The sequence below is a fragment of the Halyomorpha halys genome, unplaced genomic scaffold (genome assembly GCF_000696795.3).
Source record: "Halyomorpha halys isolate HHAL.00 unplaced genomic scaffold, Hhal_1.1 Scaffold27.1, whole genome shotgun sequence".
In the NCBI taxonomy this organism is placed as follows: domain Eukaryota; kingdom Metazoa; phylum Arthropoda; class Insecta; order Hemiptera; family Pentatomidae; genus Halyomorpha; species Halyomorpha halys.
The window spans coordinates 337,032-361,494 of NW_027115109.1; the positions used below are offsets into that span (position 1 = coordinate 337,032).

The 24,463-nt window shown below is 27.7% G+C and overlaps 1 protein-coding gene across 1 annotated transcript in view; it reads left to right on the plus strand.

Annotated features, from left to right (window-relative positions):
- Positions 1 to 4,712: 4,712 nt before the first annotated feature.
- LOC106683527 (protein dead ringer) overlaps positions 4,713 to 24,463 on the plus strand; it is a gene marked incomplete in the record, with an annotated part of 267,292 nt that continues 247,541 nt past the window's right edge. Inside the window, 1 exon segment of the mRNA XM_067052184.1 lies at positions 4,713 to 4,940. Coding sequence (XP_066908285.1) covers positions 4,908 to 4,940 — 33 coding nt within the window.

Sequence of the window (24,463 nt, forward strand, 5' to 3'; positions counted from 1 at the left end):
CTTATTTCTTACTCCCTCAAAGTTGTTACACCTGCAGAGCACGTGAAAGGCAGGCTGGGGAAAGTAGCGTCCCTATAAGACATCGATAGTACAGGAGTAAATATTTAATTTTCAAATAATTTTGATCCGAATTTCCCTACTACATTAAAACTATTGAATTTCCCTAACTATATTATAAAGTATATTTTCTTAGTTATTTAAGTGAAAAATATATTCCAAATATGATGGTGCAAGGGCCCAAGAGAAGAAAAAAGGCAGTTATTTTACCCCAATTTTTGATTACTTTAACGAAAACTATGTATGATTACTAGTCAAAATTGATGAGTCTGCTAAGGGAATAAAAAATGGCAGCTGATTCAAAACGTTAAAAAAAATTATTTTTCATTCCGAGCTCTGCATCTTTTGAACTAACAACAACACTAGAAGACCGAAGAGAACATCATTCGAAGTTGAATAAATTTTCTAATATGTGAGCTATTTATGTTCAATAGTTCCCGAGATATAACTTTTCAAAAAGCAATCTTACATATTAAAATTACAGAAAAATTTTTTAATCCCCCTACCTATACTTGGCAGACTCATCAATTTAGACTAGTGATAATACATAGTTTTCATTAATGTAATCAAAAACTAAATTTCGCCGTTTTAAGGAGGTTCTAAAATTTCGAACTTTTGGGAGGGAAAGTTTTTTGTAGGGTCGACGTCTCTCACTTCTCACCTCACATCAACAATAAAAAAAAACTCACCTGAGACAGAACATCAGTGCGAGACATTTTAACACATATTTTATTCATTATATATCCATAGATTATTATTTTTTTCTTTTCAGGTAAAAAAAAATAGAGTTAATGTTTAAAATATCGATTTCATTGAAAATATTTTTGATATTGGGTTATACGTCAAACATTATGATACAATCAGTTAATAATTTCTAGAATAGGTATGTGAATCTGTATTTTTTTTTGTTTATTGTGGATATGAAAAATTTATCTTTCTTGATAAAACCTGAATTATCGAAAGGTTAAAATTGAAATTAACTTAGTGGTAATTGAAATGCTTGAGGTTTTGTATTGGAAACTTTCAATAATATAATAATATTAATGATTTTATTTTAGAAGATTATTTGCAGACTGTTTTGACATGTCAGCGTGTTATCTGGCGATAAGAGACGTGAGCCTGGCGATACTCAGGTAGGAAGCCCCAGGTAGACGCCTAGCCGTGTCTTCTGCTTTCTTGACACTCAAATCTTGCCGTCTCTATTGAGTGTTCATTTCATAGGAGAAAGGTATTAAAAGAATAATATATATTTTACACACATGGTCTCTGGTACGAAACTTATAGGGATACATGTATGATTCAAATGGTATAATTTCTTAAGATGACAACAAAGACGTTATTGGGAGGGGGGGGGGCTAGGGAGTAGTGTATCCTTCCTTTTTTCCCAAATAATTTCAAAAACCCGAAAACTTAAAAACAGAAATAATCAGTTTACTAAAAATGTTCCGGAAGAGGGTTAATTTTGGGGAATTATTTCCAGACTTCTGATAATTTGGGAAATTTTTTATTTGAGAACCTCTTTAACCTGCTAAAAGGTTTTTAAAATATTATTCAAAGAGGATATCGTACTCAAAATTGTTTATCTACGACATTTAGAGAGAGCAAATTTCTAAAAATGTTTAGGAAGGCTAATTTTGAGAAATATTTTCCAGACTTCTAGTAAGTTACGATATTTCAGATTTTGCTCCCCAATAATCAGTTGTAGCGACGCCGATGTTAAGTAAAAGTTGTGTTGATAAATTTTATTGTGTATATATCAAATATATATATTTTTGAATATATATATCAGACAGCAATGTGGAGTTAAACCAAGGACATATAATAGCCATCGCAGTAGATCAGTTTATACAAATTAACACATACATTTAAAAATATATATATAAATATACAAATCTAGGAGAAAAAAAGAGTTAAATAATATACATATATAATTGGTAAAGGTAGGGATAAATTTTAGTAACTCTTTTGGTAAAATGTTTTACTACTGATTTTGCTGTTCGAATAAAGTTCTCAAATCTCGAATTGCCCAACTTTTTGGGTTTTTGAATTATTCAATTCCCACCCCCATCCCTCTCATCATGACGTCCCTGAAAGTACATATTTTCATTGGTTTGAATTCAATGTGGACTTTTTTATGAACGTGGATTTTCTAAAACATTTAATAGTACATAGACAAAATAAATTAGTTTATAAAACGATGATTCCATACTAATGTTTATTACAGCTATACTATATGTTAAGTTTTACTGATTAATAAAAAAGATTAAATAATTATGTGTTTTTCAACGTTTCTATAACAGAAGAAACGAGTCCACTAAATAATTCTGTGCTATTCTTAGAAATAACAGTACACAATTATGCATCAGCCTGACGCTATGGTGCCATTTAGGAGAACTGTTCCTCTGTTAAAACTATTTGAAAAATTGTCTTCCTTCATAAAATAAATTGATTGTTGCCAATTTCATCTAAGTTACTTAACTGATGGTATGAAACTGCCACAATTAAAGTTGAATTTCCTTTTATAGGTTCGATATACTGTTATTATTTTCTTAAGCTTATAAAACAAAGAGGGGGGGGGGAACTCGTTTCTAGCAACAATAATAACATACCTGCAATATCATTAATTTAATTTAAATTAAAATGCGTTATGAGACTAAATCCCGTCTGCTGTTTATTTAATACTATTGAATGAAATAAACAATGTTGAATAATTCCTAAATCGGGAATGATATTTGATGATAAGAAATAATTGATTTAGTCTTGATAAGACTGTTATGCCTTCGATTGAATTTATATCAATACAAGTAGGGATTAAAGAATTTGATGTGCTTAATACTGAAATATTATATGACAAATAATATTCTTTTTTCTACACGTTATTTTTATATTAAAAGTCGAAACCTTAGTATGAATTTGAGTTCACAATTTTATAAAAAAAAAAATTCATAACACAAAAATACAAATTAAAAAAATAAAAATAAATATGAGGTGCTTGTGACTTTCAAAAACTTTAATGAACAATAAATGACAGGTTCAAATGTAACTAACTTAATTAGCAAGATTTTAAAATAGTTTAAATTATAACTTAAAGTACAATCTAGTATTTTTGTTTTGTATAAAATAATAATATTTAAAAATGGCTTACTTTCTCTATTTTTCTGACCTCACAGAAATTATTTTGATATAAGGTAATTTAGCGCTTGTCTCCTTTGTTTAACAGCTTTAAGCTTTAATAACACTTCGTTTTTGGGTTCACTTATTTTAGTTTAGCAGATGTATAGTTATTTTTATTATTTACCATCTTTTTTTTTTTTTTTTTTTTTAAAGGAATATTTATGTGGACTATCCTCAACATAGGTTTTAATGTTTGTGATCTATACCAACCCAGTGTTGAGTAGATAAAAGAATTGAGAAGTGTGAATTTATGCTTGTGAATTTTGTGTGGTTCTCAAACATAAACTTTTAAACATCAACTACACACTTGGTATTTTTTGTAAGGACAACTCCTTCATCCATCCCCCTTTTTTTTTTGTAAATATACTGTCACTCCTGCGTTCAACCAAAAAAAAATAATTCAACCAATTGAGTACTTTTTTATTTATAGTCGTTGATGCTACTTAATCTAACTATGTGAAACACAATCAGGGAAGTTACAGGTCCCTCAAAAATAAATACATTGTAGATTTTTCATCCAAAAATATTTTTCCAGATGAGGTAAAGTACAAAAATTTCCTCTAATGAAAATTATTGGATTTCACCTTTTTGTATTCACTATCGATGTATTCATTTTTTTTTAAATTATTCATGAAAAATGTATTTTAGATTTAGAGTATTCGTATATTAAACGCAAATAAATTTTATAAAGATACTAGCCATTGTTTAATGTTCAGGAATTTATTTTGTGACTTCAGTCTTTTGATCAATAAAGATACCTGAGTACAAGCCAGTACCTTAAAATAAATTTTACAAGTAATAGAAATAATTTAATCAAATCTTTCTACGTTTTTTCTGACTTGAGCAATTCAGATTTTCTTTTTAACATCAAATATTTGATACTTGTTATACAGGTTCATAGATTCATTGCTATTAGGTCGGTTTATTCTTTTATGGATACAGAGATAAATAGGTGATCAGGTTTTTTATTTAATTCCATGCTGGTTCATTTATTCATTTAGAATAAATATGGGATTTTTCGAACTGATTAGGTAACCATAATTTATTGCACTTTACCACAAAGTTTAATTCATTGCCTAATAATTGTTTGTTATAAAATAATTTGTTTATTTTTTTCTTTAATCATTGTTGGATGGAAATAAAGTTTTAAGATGGGAAGATAAGCATAAGTAATAGAAACTTTTAATTTGCTACTGGAAATATACGCGCTATTAAGGTAAATCTTGGGTCAGGTAAGGTTTTGGTTTGTTTTACGCTTGCTGTTTAATGTAATATAATTTTATTAGTGTTTTTATATTCTACTTTTAGGGATATTTAACTTAAAGTCCACACTTCGCCCCTGGGGCTGAAATGATAGAGGCGGTGAAGCGAAGTAGGCGTGGCCCGTCCTTGATTTCTATTGGTAAGAAAGGCACCCCCACCCCTGGGGCTATAGCCCCTCCCTACTGGTGACACTAGCCCGGTCGTATAGTGCCAGTCTCCGACACAGTTCCTTCGTGTTCTCATGTCGTACGTCTCTTGATCTTCTCAAGACTTGCCAGTGTCGTAATATTTTGTTGCTCTTCGTTTCCCAGGAGGTACTGTCTTAGGCTGAGTTGATCAGCCTTATCCCATAAGTTTATAGGAAATCAGTCAAAATTCGGGTCAAAAATAGAGAACCTGTTCCGGTCTATCAGATGGAGATGGACCACCGCGATAGCGACATAGAGGTCAGTCAGTTTTATTTATTACTATTTATTAGTTTTAGATATAAAATTTATATAATTGAAATGTTATATGTTTATTAATTATAGGTAAGATGTGTGTATTGCAGATACTATCCCTCATTGTTTCATTGTTGACATTAAACAATGATTAAATGCCACCAAATTGTTTTTGTCAAACGTTTTGTCTTAGTGTAATTGGTCTTTTCAAAGCTCAATGAATTCGAAGCCGAGTGAGGATGCATAATGTTTTTATACAGATATCCCAAAGAGATTATATATTTTCTAGTTGCCAAATGTATATTACCCAGAATTATTGATCTCTTTAGTTCGTTTCGATCAAAGCTCAAATTCTATGCCTTTCAAAGAATTTACTGCACAACCCACAGTTACTAACAACATTGAAATAGGTGTTTCTCCTGATTCTATTTATTTTCAACTATCTAATGTGTTGTATTTTTTTTTGGTAAGCCTAAGCATGAAGTTATTTTTTTATTAAGGTCGAATTAACTAGATTTCCTTAAACTTTCCTATTTTTAAATTTGAAACCGTGTACATATATCACTTTCAAAAGAATAAAAAAAAAATTGATACACAAGTAAGCGTTTTTGTGGTGATTTTCAACTATTATCTAAACGTATATATTAGAATACTGCAGTTTGAATGTTGCATGGATTAAATCAAAGCTGTTATTCAATTAATTATTAATTTAAAAAATAAAATCAATGAATTGATAGTTGAATTTAACTAGGAATATCATATATTTATACATATTGAATTTATTTATATACTGAATTTATACTTGCAAATATAGGATATTGGCTAAATATTTCTTAATTCAGTCAGTTATACGGTAAACTTTCAATATATTTCCTTAAATACACTCAAGTGCAAGCTTATTAAAGCTGTTAATTTTTTTAGTATTTGTTAATCGATCGAGGTATTTTTAATACATCCCGTATCATTTTAATTTAGAAATAATCTTTGTTATTTCCTAAGTTATCATATATTATTAACATAATTGTTCCTAACTGAAAATATTTGTAACTGTGGATCTCTTCAGATTCCTTTATCCTTTTTCTGTCATCTATCTCACTATGTAGGTATGGTATCTAATACCGGCACTGAACAATCTTTGTGGTTTATGGCTGAACGCCATAGATTGAACAATGTATTATTGTGTCGCATGACATTGTTTTTTTTTTTTTGTTTTTTTTTGTAATTTGGAAAATTGAATAATGATCAAAACTATACGGAATTATTATCAATTCGCTTTGACAGACATTTATAAATTACTTTGCTTTTTGGAATTTAGGTAAATTATTTTTATTTGTTGAAACATAAATTACAGTAGAGAATATGTGGTAAATTATACAAATATATATATTTTTTAATAAAAATACTCCTGTCAGAAGTAAATCAAAATTCGAAATATGTACACTGTATATAAAGTATTTTTCGTTTTGTTTCCTTTAAGAGTAAAGGATTATTCATTCAATGTTACGTAATTACTATTTTTTTTATTATATTAATATAGCACTTTTAATTCTTAGCAGCGATATTTCAATGAGCAAGTCGCTGCTGAGTTTTTACTCGCCTTTTGGAATTATACACAACTGGACCATTTGACGAGCTATAGGTTTTTTTAAAGTTCTTTCAGAACTGGTAGATATATACAGTGTAGATATATTTAATGTGATGAGAGGATTACATTGTCGTTTGATGTATACATATTTATACATTATAAACATGAACTTTATATGTGTTTGTATTATTAAATATAGGTGGAAAAGTATAATTTAACTGAGCCTTAAGGTTAGAATATGGGGTAGTTCGATCCAGCGGAGCTCCAATATATATATCGTATCGTTGAATGTAATGAAAATAAAAAATACTATAACACACATAGATTTTAAATGTTTTTGTATCTTTAGTAATTAGTAATAAAAAAGTGTATGAAGAACTAAAAAGGAACTAACAACATTTTTAATTAAATCAATGCGGTGCAGTTATAAAATTTTGTTTGATGAAACAAAGATTTCTGTTTTTGGGCAATTATCCTTGTATTAGTTTAATTTTATGTGAATAAATAGTGTCTTTAATAATATACAATGGTGGATTCGACAATTAAGTTTATATTACTTATCCAGCATAAATTATTCTATAATTATTTAAACGGCTTTTTGGATCTGCTGATTTTTTAAAGTATACTGTACTATTAAAATTTTTACGTAAATAATAGAAGACAATGTTCAATTTTCTGAGGTATATCTGTATGATTAAGGAAGTAACTAAATCCATTTGTTTGTTGGACCTCGCCTGTTTCAGATTTAAAAATTCTATTTTAGGTATTTTAATTTTTAGTGTGTGTTATTGTGTATTTCATATTTATTCCTGTGAAATAGCGGAAATAAAGTAAATCATTCCATGACTACTAACAATTAATTGATAGTCTTTTGCCGTTCCGATAAAATAAATTCTTACATCGGTTTAGGATTGCATTAAAATAGTCTGTTAGTTGGTATCTTTAACTAAACTTTTTTTTTACTAATTTAAATAAATATTTTACGAATACATCCGTTATTATGCCCTATTTAAGACATTTTGCTGGAATAGAATGCTTCTAATAATGATATACGAAATAAAAAAGTAATATGTCGTCTACAAGCGTTTTTTTGACAACTACTTATGCGGTATATCTACACGAGCTCTTTCTAGACAACACATACACAACCCTTTATCTAGAAAAAAAAACCTACAGGTCGAACACGAGACTAAGGGTCCTTCCGTTTTAATTCCAAGCTAGGAGGCGCTGGTGGTAACTACTTTTCTGTATCTAGCATGTATTAAGGTGCTTGATAAATAATGTTTATATTAACAATAATAAATAATTAATGACACTTACGAATTAATAAATAAAATTAATAGTCATCATCACAACCCTCTCTAAATTGTCTTGTGTGCTTATTCCTATTTTTGTCTCTACAATCGATATTAACCTATCAATATTACCACATATTTTTATTTAACCTTTTATTGCATATTTGTTCATATTACTGAAGCTACACTTTTGTAGTTAACTTATATTATCCATATGTATTCCGCTATATATTTTATATTTAATTCTTTTAATTTTTCTCAATTTCATGAACATAATCATTGTTCTATTTCTTCATACTTATATATTATCGTACCTGTATACTGTTTATTAATATTTGTTTATATATTTAAATGTTTTATACTCTTAAGTTCTCATACTTTATTTTTTCTTATATATTTTCACTTAGACCTAATACATGCACCAACTTGGGCCGAAACGTTGGTACCTAGAAAAAAAAAAAAAGAGTTTCACATATTTGTGTGTTTTCTTTTCTGAAAACTCCCTCCAAAATACTTCAACTAAGTCACTAAAAATTTAATAATAATTAAACAAAAATAAAAATAAGATAATCCCTGTTATATCTGGTAATTATGTATTATAAATGTTTAAATCAAATTAAAAATAGTCAGTTGGAACATAATTTTTTTTTTGTTTTATTAACCACTTATTATTGTTAAAACCTTTTGACAGGAATTTATCAATTTCTTTTATACAATCTGCCCATAATTCCATAAATTTTCATTTTTGGAGAACATTTAATAATTTTTTCAAAGAAATATTACCTCTTAAAATTATTATAAATATTATTGAATTCGAAATTAAAATTTTAATTTCTTTATTGCTTTAATTTTGGTTAAACGTTTAATATGAAACATTTGGTATAAGTCAATGGTATATAGTTTAAATGGTATGCACCGTTTGCAAAGACCACATATCCTGTCAGTTTAAAAAGTGTCTTAGTCACTTATATTTCTATTGTTGTTTATAAAATTAATTTTAATAATATTATTATATAAATAATCTTCATTTGCTGTATTTGAATGAACTATTAGTTGATGTTAATGATGATTATGCCTTCATTTTGATATAAGTACTAAGTAAATTTAATATCAAAATTAAATTGTTTAGACCATCTAATATAAAAAATACAATCGGTGCGCAAGTATATAAATATATCTATATTCATGCAATTATGATAGAAAAAAATTGATTTTAAACATTCACTTGAAAGGGGATTTAACTATATATTCTTTAATAAACATATTTCAAAGGAAGCAACATCTACAGTAATAATTTATTTTATGTATTGTTATAATTTTGTACTGCTTTAGATTGTTACCGAATGTTTTTTACAGTGATCTTTTTTCTGAAATTTCATTTAAAAAAAAAAAAATATGGATTTTAATGGTACTACCCATTACATGGTCTTGTTACTTTGTTGAAAACGCAAATCCTCTTAATATCTTAAGAATCCATTCCATAAACAACAATCTATAGTTTGTTTATCTTTGTCTGACATGTAGTACCACTGAACTGACAGGAAACTCCTCTTTAGATGTAAAATATAAATATTTAATTAATTTTGATTGAGATTCAATGAAACCTGCCAAGATAAAGAAACAAGATGCAATTCGTAGCCTTATTTTAATAATTATTAGTCTTATATTTCAATTAAAACAATATTTTTATTGTTGTTTATAGCCCATAAAACATATCTATTACATTTTAAATTTTATAGCCACATTTTAATTTACAGTTAAGTAATTTCTTTTTAAATTTTTGTAACCTTCAATCAAAATTAATAATAGTAATTAAGCTATAATATCAAATAATATAAGTCGTTATCATATCTACTTTTCTTAAGTGAAGCTAAACTGGTAGGACTTAAAATTACTTTAAAGGTACATTTTAATGTACTGTACAGTAATTCCTTTTATGAATTTTCGTAACCTTGAATAAAAAATTATAATAATAATTAAACTATCAAATCGAATGATAGATATGTTTATAACTTTAATTAGGCTTTTCCAAGGTGATGCTGGACTGGTAGCAATTAAAATTACTTTATTGATTAATCTTAATACATAGTAATTTTTTAGTGAATTTTGTAACCTTCAAAAAATTAATAATAATAATTAAGCTATAATATCAAATAATAGATGTGATTATCACTTTAATTAGTTTTTGCTTAGGTGAAACCGAACTGGTAAAAATTAAAATTACTTTATAGGCACATTTTATGTACTGTGTATTAATCTCTTTGTGAATTTTTGTAACCTGCAATATAAAATAATAATAATAATTATATCTCAAATCAGATGATATATAAGGTTAGCAGGCTGATTATGCTTATTTTAAGTAAAGCGTAATTAGTAAACCAAATTGCTTCGTAGAATATTACAAAAAACTTTTTCTTTTTTTTTTTTGGTTGAGCTTAAATTTATTATCATGCTCAGCAGTCGTGTGATAAATTTTTGTTAAGTTTTATCAATGAAAATTTTCCTTCGGGTTTAATAGCCAAAAATGAGCCGGCTAATGAATCGATTTTTTGGCCAATGAGGAGGCGTCCCTTTGTTCATTGGCTGGACTGAATGGCCCATTCAAGCGTCAAAGTGTTTAAGCCCGGCCTATTCGTCTAGTGATAATGGGCTTTTCAAGTCCTCCTTTTGTTGATAGGAAATCTATAACTTAATTCGGTGCTTAAATAACATGTCACAAGAATAAAATTTCCATAAGGTCCTGATTTAACAAATTATTTTTACTTAACTGTAACGGTTTTTCTAATCTAACCGAAATTCAATTATGTTTGTCTTTGATTACGTGGTGTCCCTAATATAAAATATGACGTATAAGTACTTAGTAATTTATTTTCATGTATAATTTTTTCAAATTTCTTTTTACATTCCTGGGGGTAGTAGTTTTAAGTACCAATTTCGTATTTGTACACCCTACCTATACAAAATTGTGATTATTATTTTATCATTAATTTTGTACGTTAGATAATTTAATTTTACCAATTAGCTCAATTTTGGGATAATTTATTAATTACTCTTACGTCTAATTAAAAAAAATGTCACTAGTATAAGTTAGATTAAATTTTCTATAAAATTAGTTCATTTAGTCATTATCAGATTTATCAAGTAGGGAAAAGAAATGTTATAAATTACTTAATTAAATAAGTTCTGACAATTGGCACTTGAATTGAATGACAATGGAACACCTTTACTAATCAAGGCTGAAGACCTTTAAAATTATTCATAAGAAATACTCAGATATAGTAGCAATCCATACAAAGTATTGTATTGAGTGAGTATGCTTCAAGAAACAAAAGCGTCCCTTGTCAGAGAACATACCTTAAGTCGAAGAAACGATATAGTCAAGGAGAGAAGATTTAAGATTCGACATGATCTTGTAAAATGCTTAAAATACTATTAGTGATATTTATCTATCTACATGATCAAAAAATGTAAACAAAAAGGGAACTGATGAATTATCATGTATTTAAGATATGAATCCGGTTTGTCAGTTGTACAACACTTCTCAGGAATTTTTCCAATCCACTAACTTTATGAACTTTTATACATGGTAATAAGTAATTAATAATACAGATTATAATTAATATTGGTCTTAAAATAAATGCAGGTAGTATATAGGTATATATTATCTATTGCCATTCATAAAATAATATATTTTAATGTTTATGGATTTATGAACTGTCTATTTATTTAAGTATCATTAAAAAGCCAAATCAGGAAATCTTCTTTTTTTCAGCTATAAAATTAGTCAGTTATTGAGTAATGTTTGAAAATCACTAAGCCAGAATTTATTAAATTAGACAATTAAATGACTCTAAAGCTATCTGAGGTTCTTAAAGGAAGAAAGAATGTGATCTAAGAGAGCTATGCGTTTAGGTTTTTGAAAATGATGTATTGCGTAGAATAATTATTTCAAAGAGAGATATAGCAGTGGAGAATCAAACTGCTTCACAGTGCTGAATCGGAGGATAGCACAGCTAAAATATAGAAAAATATAGTTATACAAGCTTCAAAATCCCGGAATCCCATTTATTTTTGGCGCCAGTGCATTGGAAATCCGATGACTACAGAACATTTGTTTTTGGTCCTCCGGGCGGGAGCAACTGAACCGCCTGTGATAAACTCTTCCGGATCGATGGACCTACTCCTGGCATGCGTCGGTCTGCCACAGCCCCTCCCACGTATTTTCATCCACCGAATCAAATCCCTCCCTAGGAGGGGCCATCTTTATTAATGAAATTCCAGAAAATGGATCAGATATATTTAATGTATCCGTTATATGACTAATTCAGTCCTCATTATTTCTGTTATCGATAAATTATGTTTATTCCCTAATGTTACAATTGAAAGAAATTTTCAATAGCTGTGTCATTTCATATCGGTGGTAAATAAAAATATCTGATATTTGAGAACATTTCTTGTTTAACTCTACGGCAGCCAAATCGATTATTAAGCTGGTATGATTACAAAGAAAATGAAAATCTTTTTTGATTGAGATAAGTTATAAAAGATTCTTGTAAATAAATAATGAGATAAACAAGTTGGTTTATCGTGTTTTTATAGAAAAAAAATTGTTCTAGATTGACGAATCTAATAATATTAAATTATACAAGTAAGTTTTCTTGCCGTCTTATTTTAACTTTTGTGATATCGAAAGAAATTATCTTTAAGCCGAATATCGGTTACAAAAAAATCTATTCTCCATTAAGATAAGTAGAGAATGTGGGAGGGTCACAACACACCCCATTCCGAGTCTATCTTGCGAGTGAAAAACATTTGCTTTGTATTCTGAGGGTATCGAGTGAAAAATAGCAAATTAAACCTTCTTTCGCATAACTACGTATTATCGAAATTATTCTCATCGGATTAGAATATAATGAATATTTCTTCAGATACATGTTAAGCATTATAAAAATAAAAATGAACACCTGAAAATGCCAGATCATGTTATATTCAATTAATTAGTTAGTTGAATCCTGATAGTACCGAAATGAATAATAAAATGATTAAAACGTGTTAATTAAATATTCAATTTCCTGTTTATTGTAGGAATATTTCTCTTAATACTTTTTTATTTAATTAATTGGAGTTATTTAAAAAAATAAATGATTAAGTAATATTCCCTATAGTGTTATTAAATTATAGTTCTTATTAAGTTGCTCACTCAAATCCAAAATGCCCTTATTCTCCTGGCTTCTGTTGTGAGCAACTTTTCAACGTAAAGAAAAATACTTATTCCCAAGCTGATGAGCATGTTACCCTGATCAAAGTATAAAACAAGACTAAGAAGGATTGGATCGCTCTGAGAAAAGATGTTCAACTTAATTCGATACGGTTGGCAGAAGCCTGTTTGGGCGTGATATGGGAACAGAAGCCGGATAAGTAGAGAAACCCAACACTAACGCCGTCTTAAAACAGTAACGATTCTTCCTTACGTCTTGATTTCATTCAGCAATCGTCAAGATACTAGTGGAACAAGAATACTAATTGAAGGGTATAAAAGTGCGTGCGATCTGTTCTGGAAGATAATTGTTACTAAGCTAAGTGTATCCTTGTAATATCTTGCTTTAATACTACAAGATTTACGAATACAGTGTTAGATGTTCCTGTAACGAAGATAAAGATAAGCTGGATTAAATCAAAGATATACTTTTAAAATTGGATACATTTTTTGCGAACTGTGGTGTAAACTATTTACAACCAGTCAAATGTAAGGCCTGTACTTATATTAATAAGAACAAGAGTATTTTAAAAAACGTTTGCCCAGAACTAGTGTAATATTTTATTTATTTATTGTTACTTTAAACTGAAATAAGTTATTTATTGCTTCTTACTTGCAGAACTGTGATTACTTTTTCAAAAACATTGTCTATCAGGAAATCTAAAGATTTGTAGGCTTGGCATTAATTATGAATGTGCTATCTATCGTAGTTTTATAGTTATTATAATTCCATGTCGATCTTTTTTATTTTCATGAACAGGCAATTAGTAAAGGTTTTTAAATAAAGAGCGATTTTGGAGGAATTGAAATATTTAATTTATTCAGATGTAATTTCTTTAAATTTACAATATCAGGAATGAGAGCATATTATAGAACTATTCGTAAATCTTTTTAAAATTTTGTAAAAGTTTTAAAACCTGTTTTGTAAAAGGTATTCCTTCTGACATTCGTGGAAAGGAGTATTATTGCTTGACTGGTGAGGGGTGAGGTCAAACCATTCCTAATTGCTCTTCAGGAGGAAAAAAAAACCTTGATTAGCTCAAAGCCCCAAAATTGAATCGATTTACTCATTACATCTTTTCCGAAACAATAATTATGGGCTGCGTCCAATGGATTCGGTTGAGAGTGCCTCTTAGTCTTTTTGGCTAAAAGAATTTTTAAACTAAAATAATTTTCTACAGACTCTATTGAGATATATGATTTTTTTATTTACACTAAATAATATATCCGCATGAATTTTATTTCTCCATAATTCAGTTTATCGTATCTTAATTCTAACGCTATATTTGTAAGTACTACTATTATTTAAAACATTGTTATAGTCCGGGCGGCGGTCAATAAAGGTATCAAAATAAAAATAAAATACTATTTATTGTTAACCAACTTTGCAGGGTTTCGTCAGGGCTAAATACGGAAACAAGATACAAACATTTTAGAATTAACAGAATATTAAAAATAAAAAACTATTGTACAGTTTATCATTTTTTATAACGTTTAATGCTCAGTTTGCAGCAGTCACTCTTATCAGGTAATTAGGTCTTTTGTTCATTTTTATCCAATTTCTTAGTATCACCATCTGCATATAACTATACCTTACCTACACCATATCTACACCACTTATCTGTTGTACCTTATACATCTACCTAGTAGTCCTACAATTTATGTGTCTAGATCTATATTGAGAACTTAAATCACACCTCGATATATTTATTAACAACTTATCTCTAGACTACCAACATGTATATTTCCTCATATTGTTATTATTAATATTTTATTATTTTTATTTTTTTATATACTTTGTAAACTTAACAATTTATTTTTTTTAATTTATAAAAGCTTTTTATTTTTAATATTCTGTTAATTCTAAAATGTTTGTATCTTGTTTTCTTATTTAGCCCTGACGAAGCCTTTTTTTATTTTTTTTTTTAATTTATTACAAATAATTGAACACAATTTGTTGTATCTGGAGCTGGTTTAGAATGCTTTGAAATTGTAATTGTTCTTTATTGCTAAGTTATTCATTTGAATTTTCATCAGCACTCTTCATCAAATCACTAAGAGCAAGTTAATTATCAATTAAACGAATAGTTGAAAATATACATAGGAGTACAATTATGTTTTTCTCTTGGAACGACCTTTCTTATCCCACATTTTAAGCATTGACTTACAATGAGTCTTGGTTGATTACGAAACTAATAGCTTCCGATGAAGTACTTATAATTTTATTTATTAAAAATAATTAATCATCTCTTATTCTTATCGGTAATAAAAAAAACAATAAAATAATTTGATAATTAAATAAAATTTGGAATATTTTCCCTTTTTTTTATAATTACTTTATCTATTGATAAATATTACAATCTGCAACAAACTTAGGCAATGAGTAATTGAGGTAATTGAAAACATTCATACCAAAAATTAAAAAAGAGGATAATAATAAATAATGTATATAACGCTCTATGTATATAAACAGAAAAATAAATAAATAAAATGAACATAGTCAAACAAAGTAAAATAATTTTTTTTTCCATGTTAAAAATAAATTTTCGGAACTGATTATATATATATTTTTTTTTTTTCTTCTTGGAAGTTCTCCAATTGGGAATCGAACCCATAACCTTCTGAACCACTCTAGGATCCTCATCCCAACGTGTTCTGCTACTAAACCCTCCAGGTGTTTGTCTACGTAAGCTTGAAAGTCAAAGATTTCGAAAAAATATATAATACTATGTAACATATGAAGTCGTCAAAGTTAATTGTGCCTGATGAACAAATTCTAAATATATTAAATTTATATATTAATGTTTTATTTTGTTTTGTTTTTTCAAGAAATTTTTGTTGATTTATAAAAAATTGGTAAATGTTTTCTCAATATATTTTTGAGCTATCCTTTCAATTTTTCCAATTATTTTTTTATGTAACCATTGTTCGTGTAATAAATTTTTGTAGTTTTCGAAAATTGATCGCATAATGTACTCACTTTAAAATTAAAGTGAATGAAAATAATTTTATTTCGTTTAATTATTAAATAAACATTAATGGGAATAAAATGTTTTGTGGTTAGAGTAAAGACTTTCCGATTTGATTTGTTAACCTGAGAAGGTATCGACCACCCCTACATCTAAGACTTCAGCCTTAACAATGCTTCACTTCATATCTTTTTCTCGTGTTATAAATTAAACCCCGTGCATTGCTTCTGTGTATAGATGAAAATAAATTAAAAAAAATAAATGAACATTTTAAATTATCTCATTACTTAAATATTATTTAAATTAAAATTGAAAAATAAAAGTATTATGTATATATATATACGTTGTATCAGAGCAGCCAGTGAGATTTGAACTTAGTTAATAAATTATTCAGATATGTTTTATATTAATATCATAAAACGTTTAGTACAATCTTCATTGAGTTCTTGAGCAGTCAATTTACAAAAAATCGAGTGATATTCTTCTCTGTCACTCACTGTCAATGTCATATTCCAATTTACGTATTTTTTTATTTTACTAAATATCTGTTAGGATTTAAGTTCTGAATATTATCTACGACTATTCGCATTAAAAAAAAATTCGAAATGTGGTTAATTTGCATACAATACAAAATGTGTCAGAGATAATAACGGCCAAACTTCGTAAATCAATTTTATGATCAATAGCAACTAAAAAATATTCATTAAAATCTTCCTATTAATGCTTAGTGTAATATTTTTTTTTTACTTTAAACTAAAATAAGTTATGTATTGCATGTTACTTGCAGAATTGTGATTAAATTTTTTTTTAAAAACATTATCTGTCAGGAAATCTAAAGATTTGTATGCTTGGTAGCGAAGCATTTTAAAAATATCTTTTAAACAAAAGACTTCTTTTTATCATGTTTTACTCAATTATTTATTTATTTTTTTACATATGGTCGGTTTTTTTGATTCCAAAACTTGGCAATTAAGAATCAAGACAGAATAGCTAGTACATAATATTGCGGAAATATTGAATATTTATAATTAAATATATATATATATTTATATATCATTAAAGGTATTTATTTTAATTTTTACTTAAATTAATTATTTTTTTAATAATTAAACTTTTTTTTAATGTATTTTAGCAATGCAAAAATGAACAATTTAAGTTGATAGTTATGTTGGTGGTGAACCAGGCAAATCTGCTCTCACTTTTGCCTCTCTAGAGGCCATGTGACGCCGCATGTCATTCGAATCTCATTAACCTAGGAAGGTTGGGTTATGGTCCCTAGGGTACGATCCCGTTGCCCACCCCAGCTCTTATAAGGGATGGATGTTTCTTATTTAGATTTCAAATACTTATCTCCAAAGTTTTATTCTGGAAAAAAAATATTATGGCCTGAGATAGTTTATTTCTAGGGCTGTCCATTTACTATAGCTATACCATTTTATAGTAATACTGCAATGCTAGGATTATTATTTAATAGTCATATAATAGAAAATAATAGTCCATTATGTTGGCTTATATTAATAAGTTTAAGCTTCAATCCTTTAATTGTTTTATTATTTTATCAACAACATCTGGAAAACTGCGAAACATTAATTTTTATGCTAAATTCAGAATTAAACAAGAAGACAATAATAATTAAATTAATTTACATATACAAGTAGTTTTATTTTTATTTTTTTTGAGGAAAGTAACATTGGGTTGTAAGAGAAAATATAATAAAAGGATAAAAATAATAAGGATTAACAATAAAAATTAATAAAGTATAGTAAGAAGAAAAAAATAAAATACAAAGATGAAAGTAGAGTATTAGTATATAATGTACTGACATATTAGAAAACCATAGCATCTGCATTCCGAACTTACAAAGCAATACAAATACCATTTTCATTAATTATTAATAAATTATATATATTCATAATTATTGCATGCTTTTATTTATATATTTGAACCATTTTTATATTGTATATTATAGTTTTATATTTTAGTTTATTCTAATATTAATGTGATTTATTTTAATTCTCTTTCATTGTTACACTAATCGTTACTATTTCATTACTACTTACAACTTTATTCTGGAATGATTAAAACTAAACTAAAAAAAACTATTTATAAATAGAAGTTTACAACTGTATGACATTAAAAAAATAAAATTTAATAATAGTATTAAAATGGCTTGATACAAAATTGTGGAGAAACTACATATTGGTATTACTCCAAAAAGATTCACAATCATAATCTAAAATATTAAAATATCATTAATAATAGAAAAAAAATGTTTTTCATTACAATAAATTACTATAAAAAATATGTATTTTCATTATCAAACATATTATATTTACCATACTGAACAATATAATCAATGATTTGATAAATTATTATGAGAAATAGAAAAGCAATTGTACGACTAATTTGTGTGGATTTAAAATATTTATGGACAATAAATATTTTGATTATAATAAATCTACATTACTTAACAATTAATAATAGTTAATTTTATTGTTGCGTGAAATGAGTCTGTAAACAATTACCTAATTGTTATTTGAATTGATTTTACTAAACAAATTTTCTTTTGTTGAATGGAATGCACACTTGTAGGTACCTACCTGCCTAAGTACCCTAGCCAGGTATATTTTCAAAAAATTTCTCTTCCTTTGTAAATTTAAGAACGTGCTATAAAAATTTCTTCAGGTAAAAGGAATATTCCAAAAATGATTTTCTTTCCTTTTATCACCCCTAGCTGCAAATGGGTTAGGGATGCAGGTAGTCCTCCACAACTTAATCCCTTGTCTCCGTTCTTGGGTGACTGACCTTCAAGGGTAGAGAGAGAGGTCTGGGGAGGATTTAATTGGTACCAACATCTTCGCAGGTATGCGAAGGTGTATTCAAGGTCATAAAATAATTTATTATTTATTTGTCGTTGTCTTTGACTGAAAAATTCAATGTCTCTCTGTGCCTAGGTCCATACAGTCGAGTGGCACCAAAAAAAAAAAAAAAAATTATTGCACAGGGTTAGTTGCGTAATGGTCGAAATACAATCTAATAAAATTCATTTCTAAATTCTCATCTATTCTATTTTTCCCTGATTAATCATCTTAATAAAAATAATTAATTAAAGAATATAATATAGTTTAATGTATAAATTTATACATTTGAAGGTCTAAAAAAAAAAATTAGTTTGATCAAATTAAACATTGCTGGGTTTATGAATTTTTAATGGAGTTTAAATTATAGAAGACAATGAGTATAAATTACGCATTAATTTTTGTTTCTTATTATGCATTTATCTTAACCTTAAAACTGTCTTTGAATTCTATTGGAATCTAAAGGCTAAACTACGTCAAACTTATTATGATTCTGCAATGTCGGTCTTCAGTCGTTTGTTAAATCAGTTTCGTCAGACGTGTTATTTAATAATTATTGTGTGTAAAACAAATCTTGTTTTTAGATAAATAAATATGTTTGTAATTAATTATTTTATCAAAGAATAAAGACAGTACTTAGGTTTCTGGTCCATTCTTTTCAGAACTTAGCTATTATGTTGAAATTAACGAATGGTAACAACAATCGATTAACCTTCAAAGGTATGAATTAATTTTGAACTTTTTTTTTTAACTTTTAACATCCGAGTGCGTTTACATTCATAATTTTCTATTAGTCCGTTTCCAACCGACAGTTTTAAATAATTAATAAGATTTTTAATTTTTACTCTACCACATTAACATAACGACATATTTTTCTAAGGCTTGGACGGATTGTTATTTAGGTTTTCGAAAAGCAGATTTAATATCATCAAGTTGTTCGATAATTAATCGATTGTAAAAAGTCTATACAATGAGGACAGTGTATTCTACTACTTTGGTAGAATATAGAATGTTTCTTTCCTATGCATCGTGTCAGTTTATTCTAAGACATTAATTATAGTCATAGATCACAGTAACATGTACATGTGAAATTGGCATCTCTATTGTTACAAACGTTCTTGTATGAGTGACAAAGACTCTTGCATTTCTGAAAATCAATTTGCGCCCCTTAAATAGCAAATGTTGACCCTATTGTCCGAGTACTTGGAAGTGCACAGAGAGGCCAGTATGCGAAAGAGGTATTAGTGAACCCTTGGGTACCTGTTCTATTCAATGAAGATATCTTCGTACCGCAAGTCTGCGAATGAATAGATCCTGGTAATGAGCAGATGTTTTTCCAACTAACTTGATGTTAGAAATAGATTTGTTTAACAAAGAATTTTTTCTTTTGTTTCGTATTACATTATGTTTATTGGTAATGGTGACAGGGATCAGAAAGCGCGTTCGCACCATATTTTCAAAAATATAAATTTAATTACAACATAACAAGAAATCGAAAAACAAATAAATGATAAGTATAATAACATATTCATTCCTATTAAAATTCACCCTGGAGAACTCCTAACCAAGGGGGGGGGGTGCGGTTAGCAAAGAACAACATAAATAAACAAAACCATATTTATTTATTTTATGCCGACGTCTCGACCTGAGTTTCAGGTCTTCATCAGGGCTATAGAACAAAAGAGATAACAACAACATTTAGAAAAACATAAAATTGAAAAGGAATAGTATACAAACAAATTTGGAATGATACAAATTATTGAATTGAATCATAAATAATAAAAAATTGATAACTGATAATAATTGAACAGTAAAAAAAAAAAATTAATTGATTGATAATCGTGGAATTAGATGGTAGTAGATTGAAAACAGTGAAAGATGAAATATATCATGTAGGTAAGAAGATATGTATAATATAAGATATGCAAGTAGTGTCTAAAGAACTGAAAAAATAAATAAATAAATTGAATCTACAAATTGAACAATATGGCACACTTATTTATTAAAGTTAGTTTATTTATGTTGTTCTTTGCTGACCGCACCCCCCGACAAACTTCTCCAATCATTAAAATATGAAAATGTTTGATTCTTAGACATTCTTAAATTTCCCAATTTTTAGAGTCTTTGTTGCATCAGGGTTGAATTTTAGATTTTTTAAAAATTTCTTTTAATTTAATTGAGTTGTGATTTTATTAAAATAAATAACACGTAATTTCATGAACGTTTTATGATAGAATAACGGGTTGAGTTTGTTCGTCTTATCTTTTTTTAGAGTACTTATTTATTTATTTTTTTCATTTACGTCGTCACTGCTGATCTGATTGGTAATAATTAACCTGCGGATTACCTGAGCCAATTCTATACTCAGAAGACTCTTTATGGTCACACCCGGCCTTGAATGTGAGAACCCGTCATATGATTGAAGTATAACCTGACGATTGATACTAAACAACCCCATCAACTCCCTGTACGGTCTATATAATTGGCTATGATACTGGTGTATTTATTTTTCTTTATGTTTGACCAAGTTTTTTTTTTCTTTTCATTAAAATCTAATGAAAGAAAGATTGTTTAATTTTTAAGATTCTTTGATTTTTTCTTTCGTGGAAGGACAAGAGTTTAAAAGTTCTAAGTTGGTGGTCTATGGTCCTCCTGTGTTTACAAAGTTTTCTGCTTAACCCAAGGGAGGCCGTCTAGACAGCTCCTCATCCCGTCAATAGGGACTGTTCTATAGACTGTCCTTCGACAATGGTCAGGTATAGAGTACTAAGAAATGAGATAGGATGCCTGTCCCTAAGAAGATTCACAATTAGCAGAAGCGTGGCAGGCACGTGTAGGGTACTACATTAGCAACGGACAAAATAAACTGCGTCCGCCATTTTGAAGTAGCAACTGTCACAACCACTACCATCGTGATCACTATAACACATGAAAAATAATTTAATTATTAATTAAATAATATCATTTCTAATACTCATCAGCTAACTTTTTTTTTTGAAACAAGATACAATGAAAATAAAAAACTTTTTTTTTTTTTTAAATTAACAGACTTAGATCAGATTTACTAAATGTATTATAATGTACAGTTGTAAATAGCAATAAATAAATATTAAAAAAAAAATAAAAATAACAGATAGCTGAAGGTAAAAACAGCTTAATGTATTTTAAATTAAATATCCAATTTATCTATTGTTTCTCAATTGAAAAAAAAAAAGGAAAAAGTTCTTTAACATATATATAATTAATTAAGAAAACTGCTTCAGTACTCAGATTTGTCTACATATTCTCTTCCTATAACATTCTCTGTTAAATTTACTTACTTATCCCATATTATCTTCCTTTGTATATATTCCAAAAATGTTCATGTTCATTGCTTTATTCTGTTATTTATCTTGAAGTTACATATGAATGTAAATCAGTTAAAACTATAATTTACTTAATATTGCAAAACACTATTTTTATTGATGGGATATGGTAGATTATTACATTTTTTATTTAAAATAATTATTTGTAATATATTTACAGTTTATTTTTCTATTTATTTCTTTTTTACTTTTATTGTTTTATTTCTTTTTTTAAATTATTATGATTAATGTTTAATTATGTTATTACTCTACATTTATATTACTTAAGACAAAATCAAATGATAACTGTAATACTAATAAGACTGTTTTTTAAAAAAACATAACTACTCGGTGCAATAAAAACTATATTATTAAGGTTTTCTATTTTATACATTGTTTTATACATACGAATCATATCAACTGTAGAAAAATATTTTAAACCTTGTTTCTTTTAAGAGATTCTCAACCTTTTCTTTTCTTATTTTCTTTTTTTATTTAGTTATTAAATATTTTTTCGTACAAGGATCTCCCAAGTAGGGTATTGTAAATGATTGGTTGTAAAGTATGCATATTGTTATTTTTTTATAAGATCTACATTTTTTGGTTGATTAAATAAAAATATTTTATTATCTTATTTTGTGCCTCATTTTTCTAGATTTCACACCGTTACATTTTTTTTTTTCATTTCAGTCTATATTTATTAATTATGTTGCTTTATCTATCTTGTTTTATCGAAGCTTATTTATTCATATTCCGTATTCAAAATTCGCATTATTTAGATTAATTAAAAATTAATATAAATATTGTAACGAGGTTATCTCCTTGGGGAGAGAAATAATAGATAACCGATCGATTTGATCAGTCCGTTCGTGAACGATGTTTCTCTGTAGTGGAGAGTAAAACGAAAAAAAAAGGTCAGGTATGATTATTGTGGACTTTGTGTGCATACGTTTGGTTAATTTTGTACTACAATATTATATAAATGATATTCATATGTTTTTCGAAATGTTTTGCCAAGTTTTCTGTACCGTTGATATAATTGAAACCTGTCTTTGATTTCTACCTCTATATCAGGTAACATTTAATGTTACCAGTATATAAAGCATTCTTCAAGATATTGGAAAGGAAGTCAGGCTGTTGTTCTGAGGCTTCCTTAGTCGTATTCCATCTTTATTGATTGTATAAATAATTGGTTTAAACATCTTGCATTTGAGGGATTTCACCTACTCATGTAATTCACCTTCTCTATCAAGGTTCTTTTTAGAGGTGATTCAGTAACATACTTAAATTAGTTTGAAGTAAAAGGCTTATTGACTATAAATAAATTGCTTCATGTCCCGCGTAAACTATATATCTACTTTATTTTTTTAAAAATTTAAATGTGCATATATTTCTTTATTAGACCTAGAGACTCCCGAATTCATTTACCAAGAAATCGAAACAAAAGAAATTCTTCATACATTTTTCTCACGTCTAGACCTGATTTCTCATTAAATTAGCATGTATTTCAGCTGCCGAATTACAAAAAAATAAACATATTTTTTCCGGCTAATTTAAGTAATTATACATTTTTTTGTGATTACCCTTTTCGGTAAATGATATTTATTTTTTTGCTATAAATCTTTTGTACTGCTGGTAAAAAAATTATTGTTAAGCACATTCATTAGTGACTCCATTCCATAACTTATTTCAGAATAAAAATAAAAATACTAGTACAATAAATTAAAAATATTGCTTAAAAATATTTAACATAAGGTAAAATTTTAAGCCAAGTTTGAACAGTTTCAATGTTACTCTTGTTTTATTGTTAATGTTTTGTTTTTTTTATTTAAGGCTTTTTTTTTTTTTAAATAAAAGTCTACGCTCTAGGCCGGATTTGAACCAGTGCTGCTGCATTTACTAGGTTGCCAAGACAACCTTTGAGTGGGATGTCAAGATTCTATTCGAGAATCTTGACTACCGAGGAGCCGTCGTGAAATAAATATCAACTGATGCAGATTTGAATCGAATCCACAACGTTCTAAATCAAGAAGTGTCAGATTCGCTCCAACGCGCTCAACCATCATGATAATGAAGGCATAATTAGTTCAACTTCTGTTTACACTATATATTTTTTATCACCTGCACGGGAAGTAGCCCTGAGATTATTCACTGTGCTTTTATTTATGTATTCCCTTAACTTATTTATTTATTTATTAAATTATTTCATTTTAACCGATCT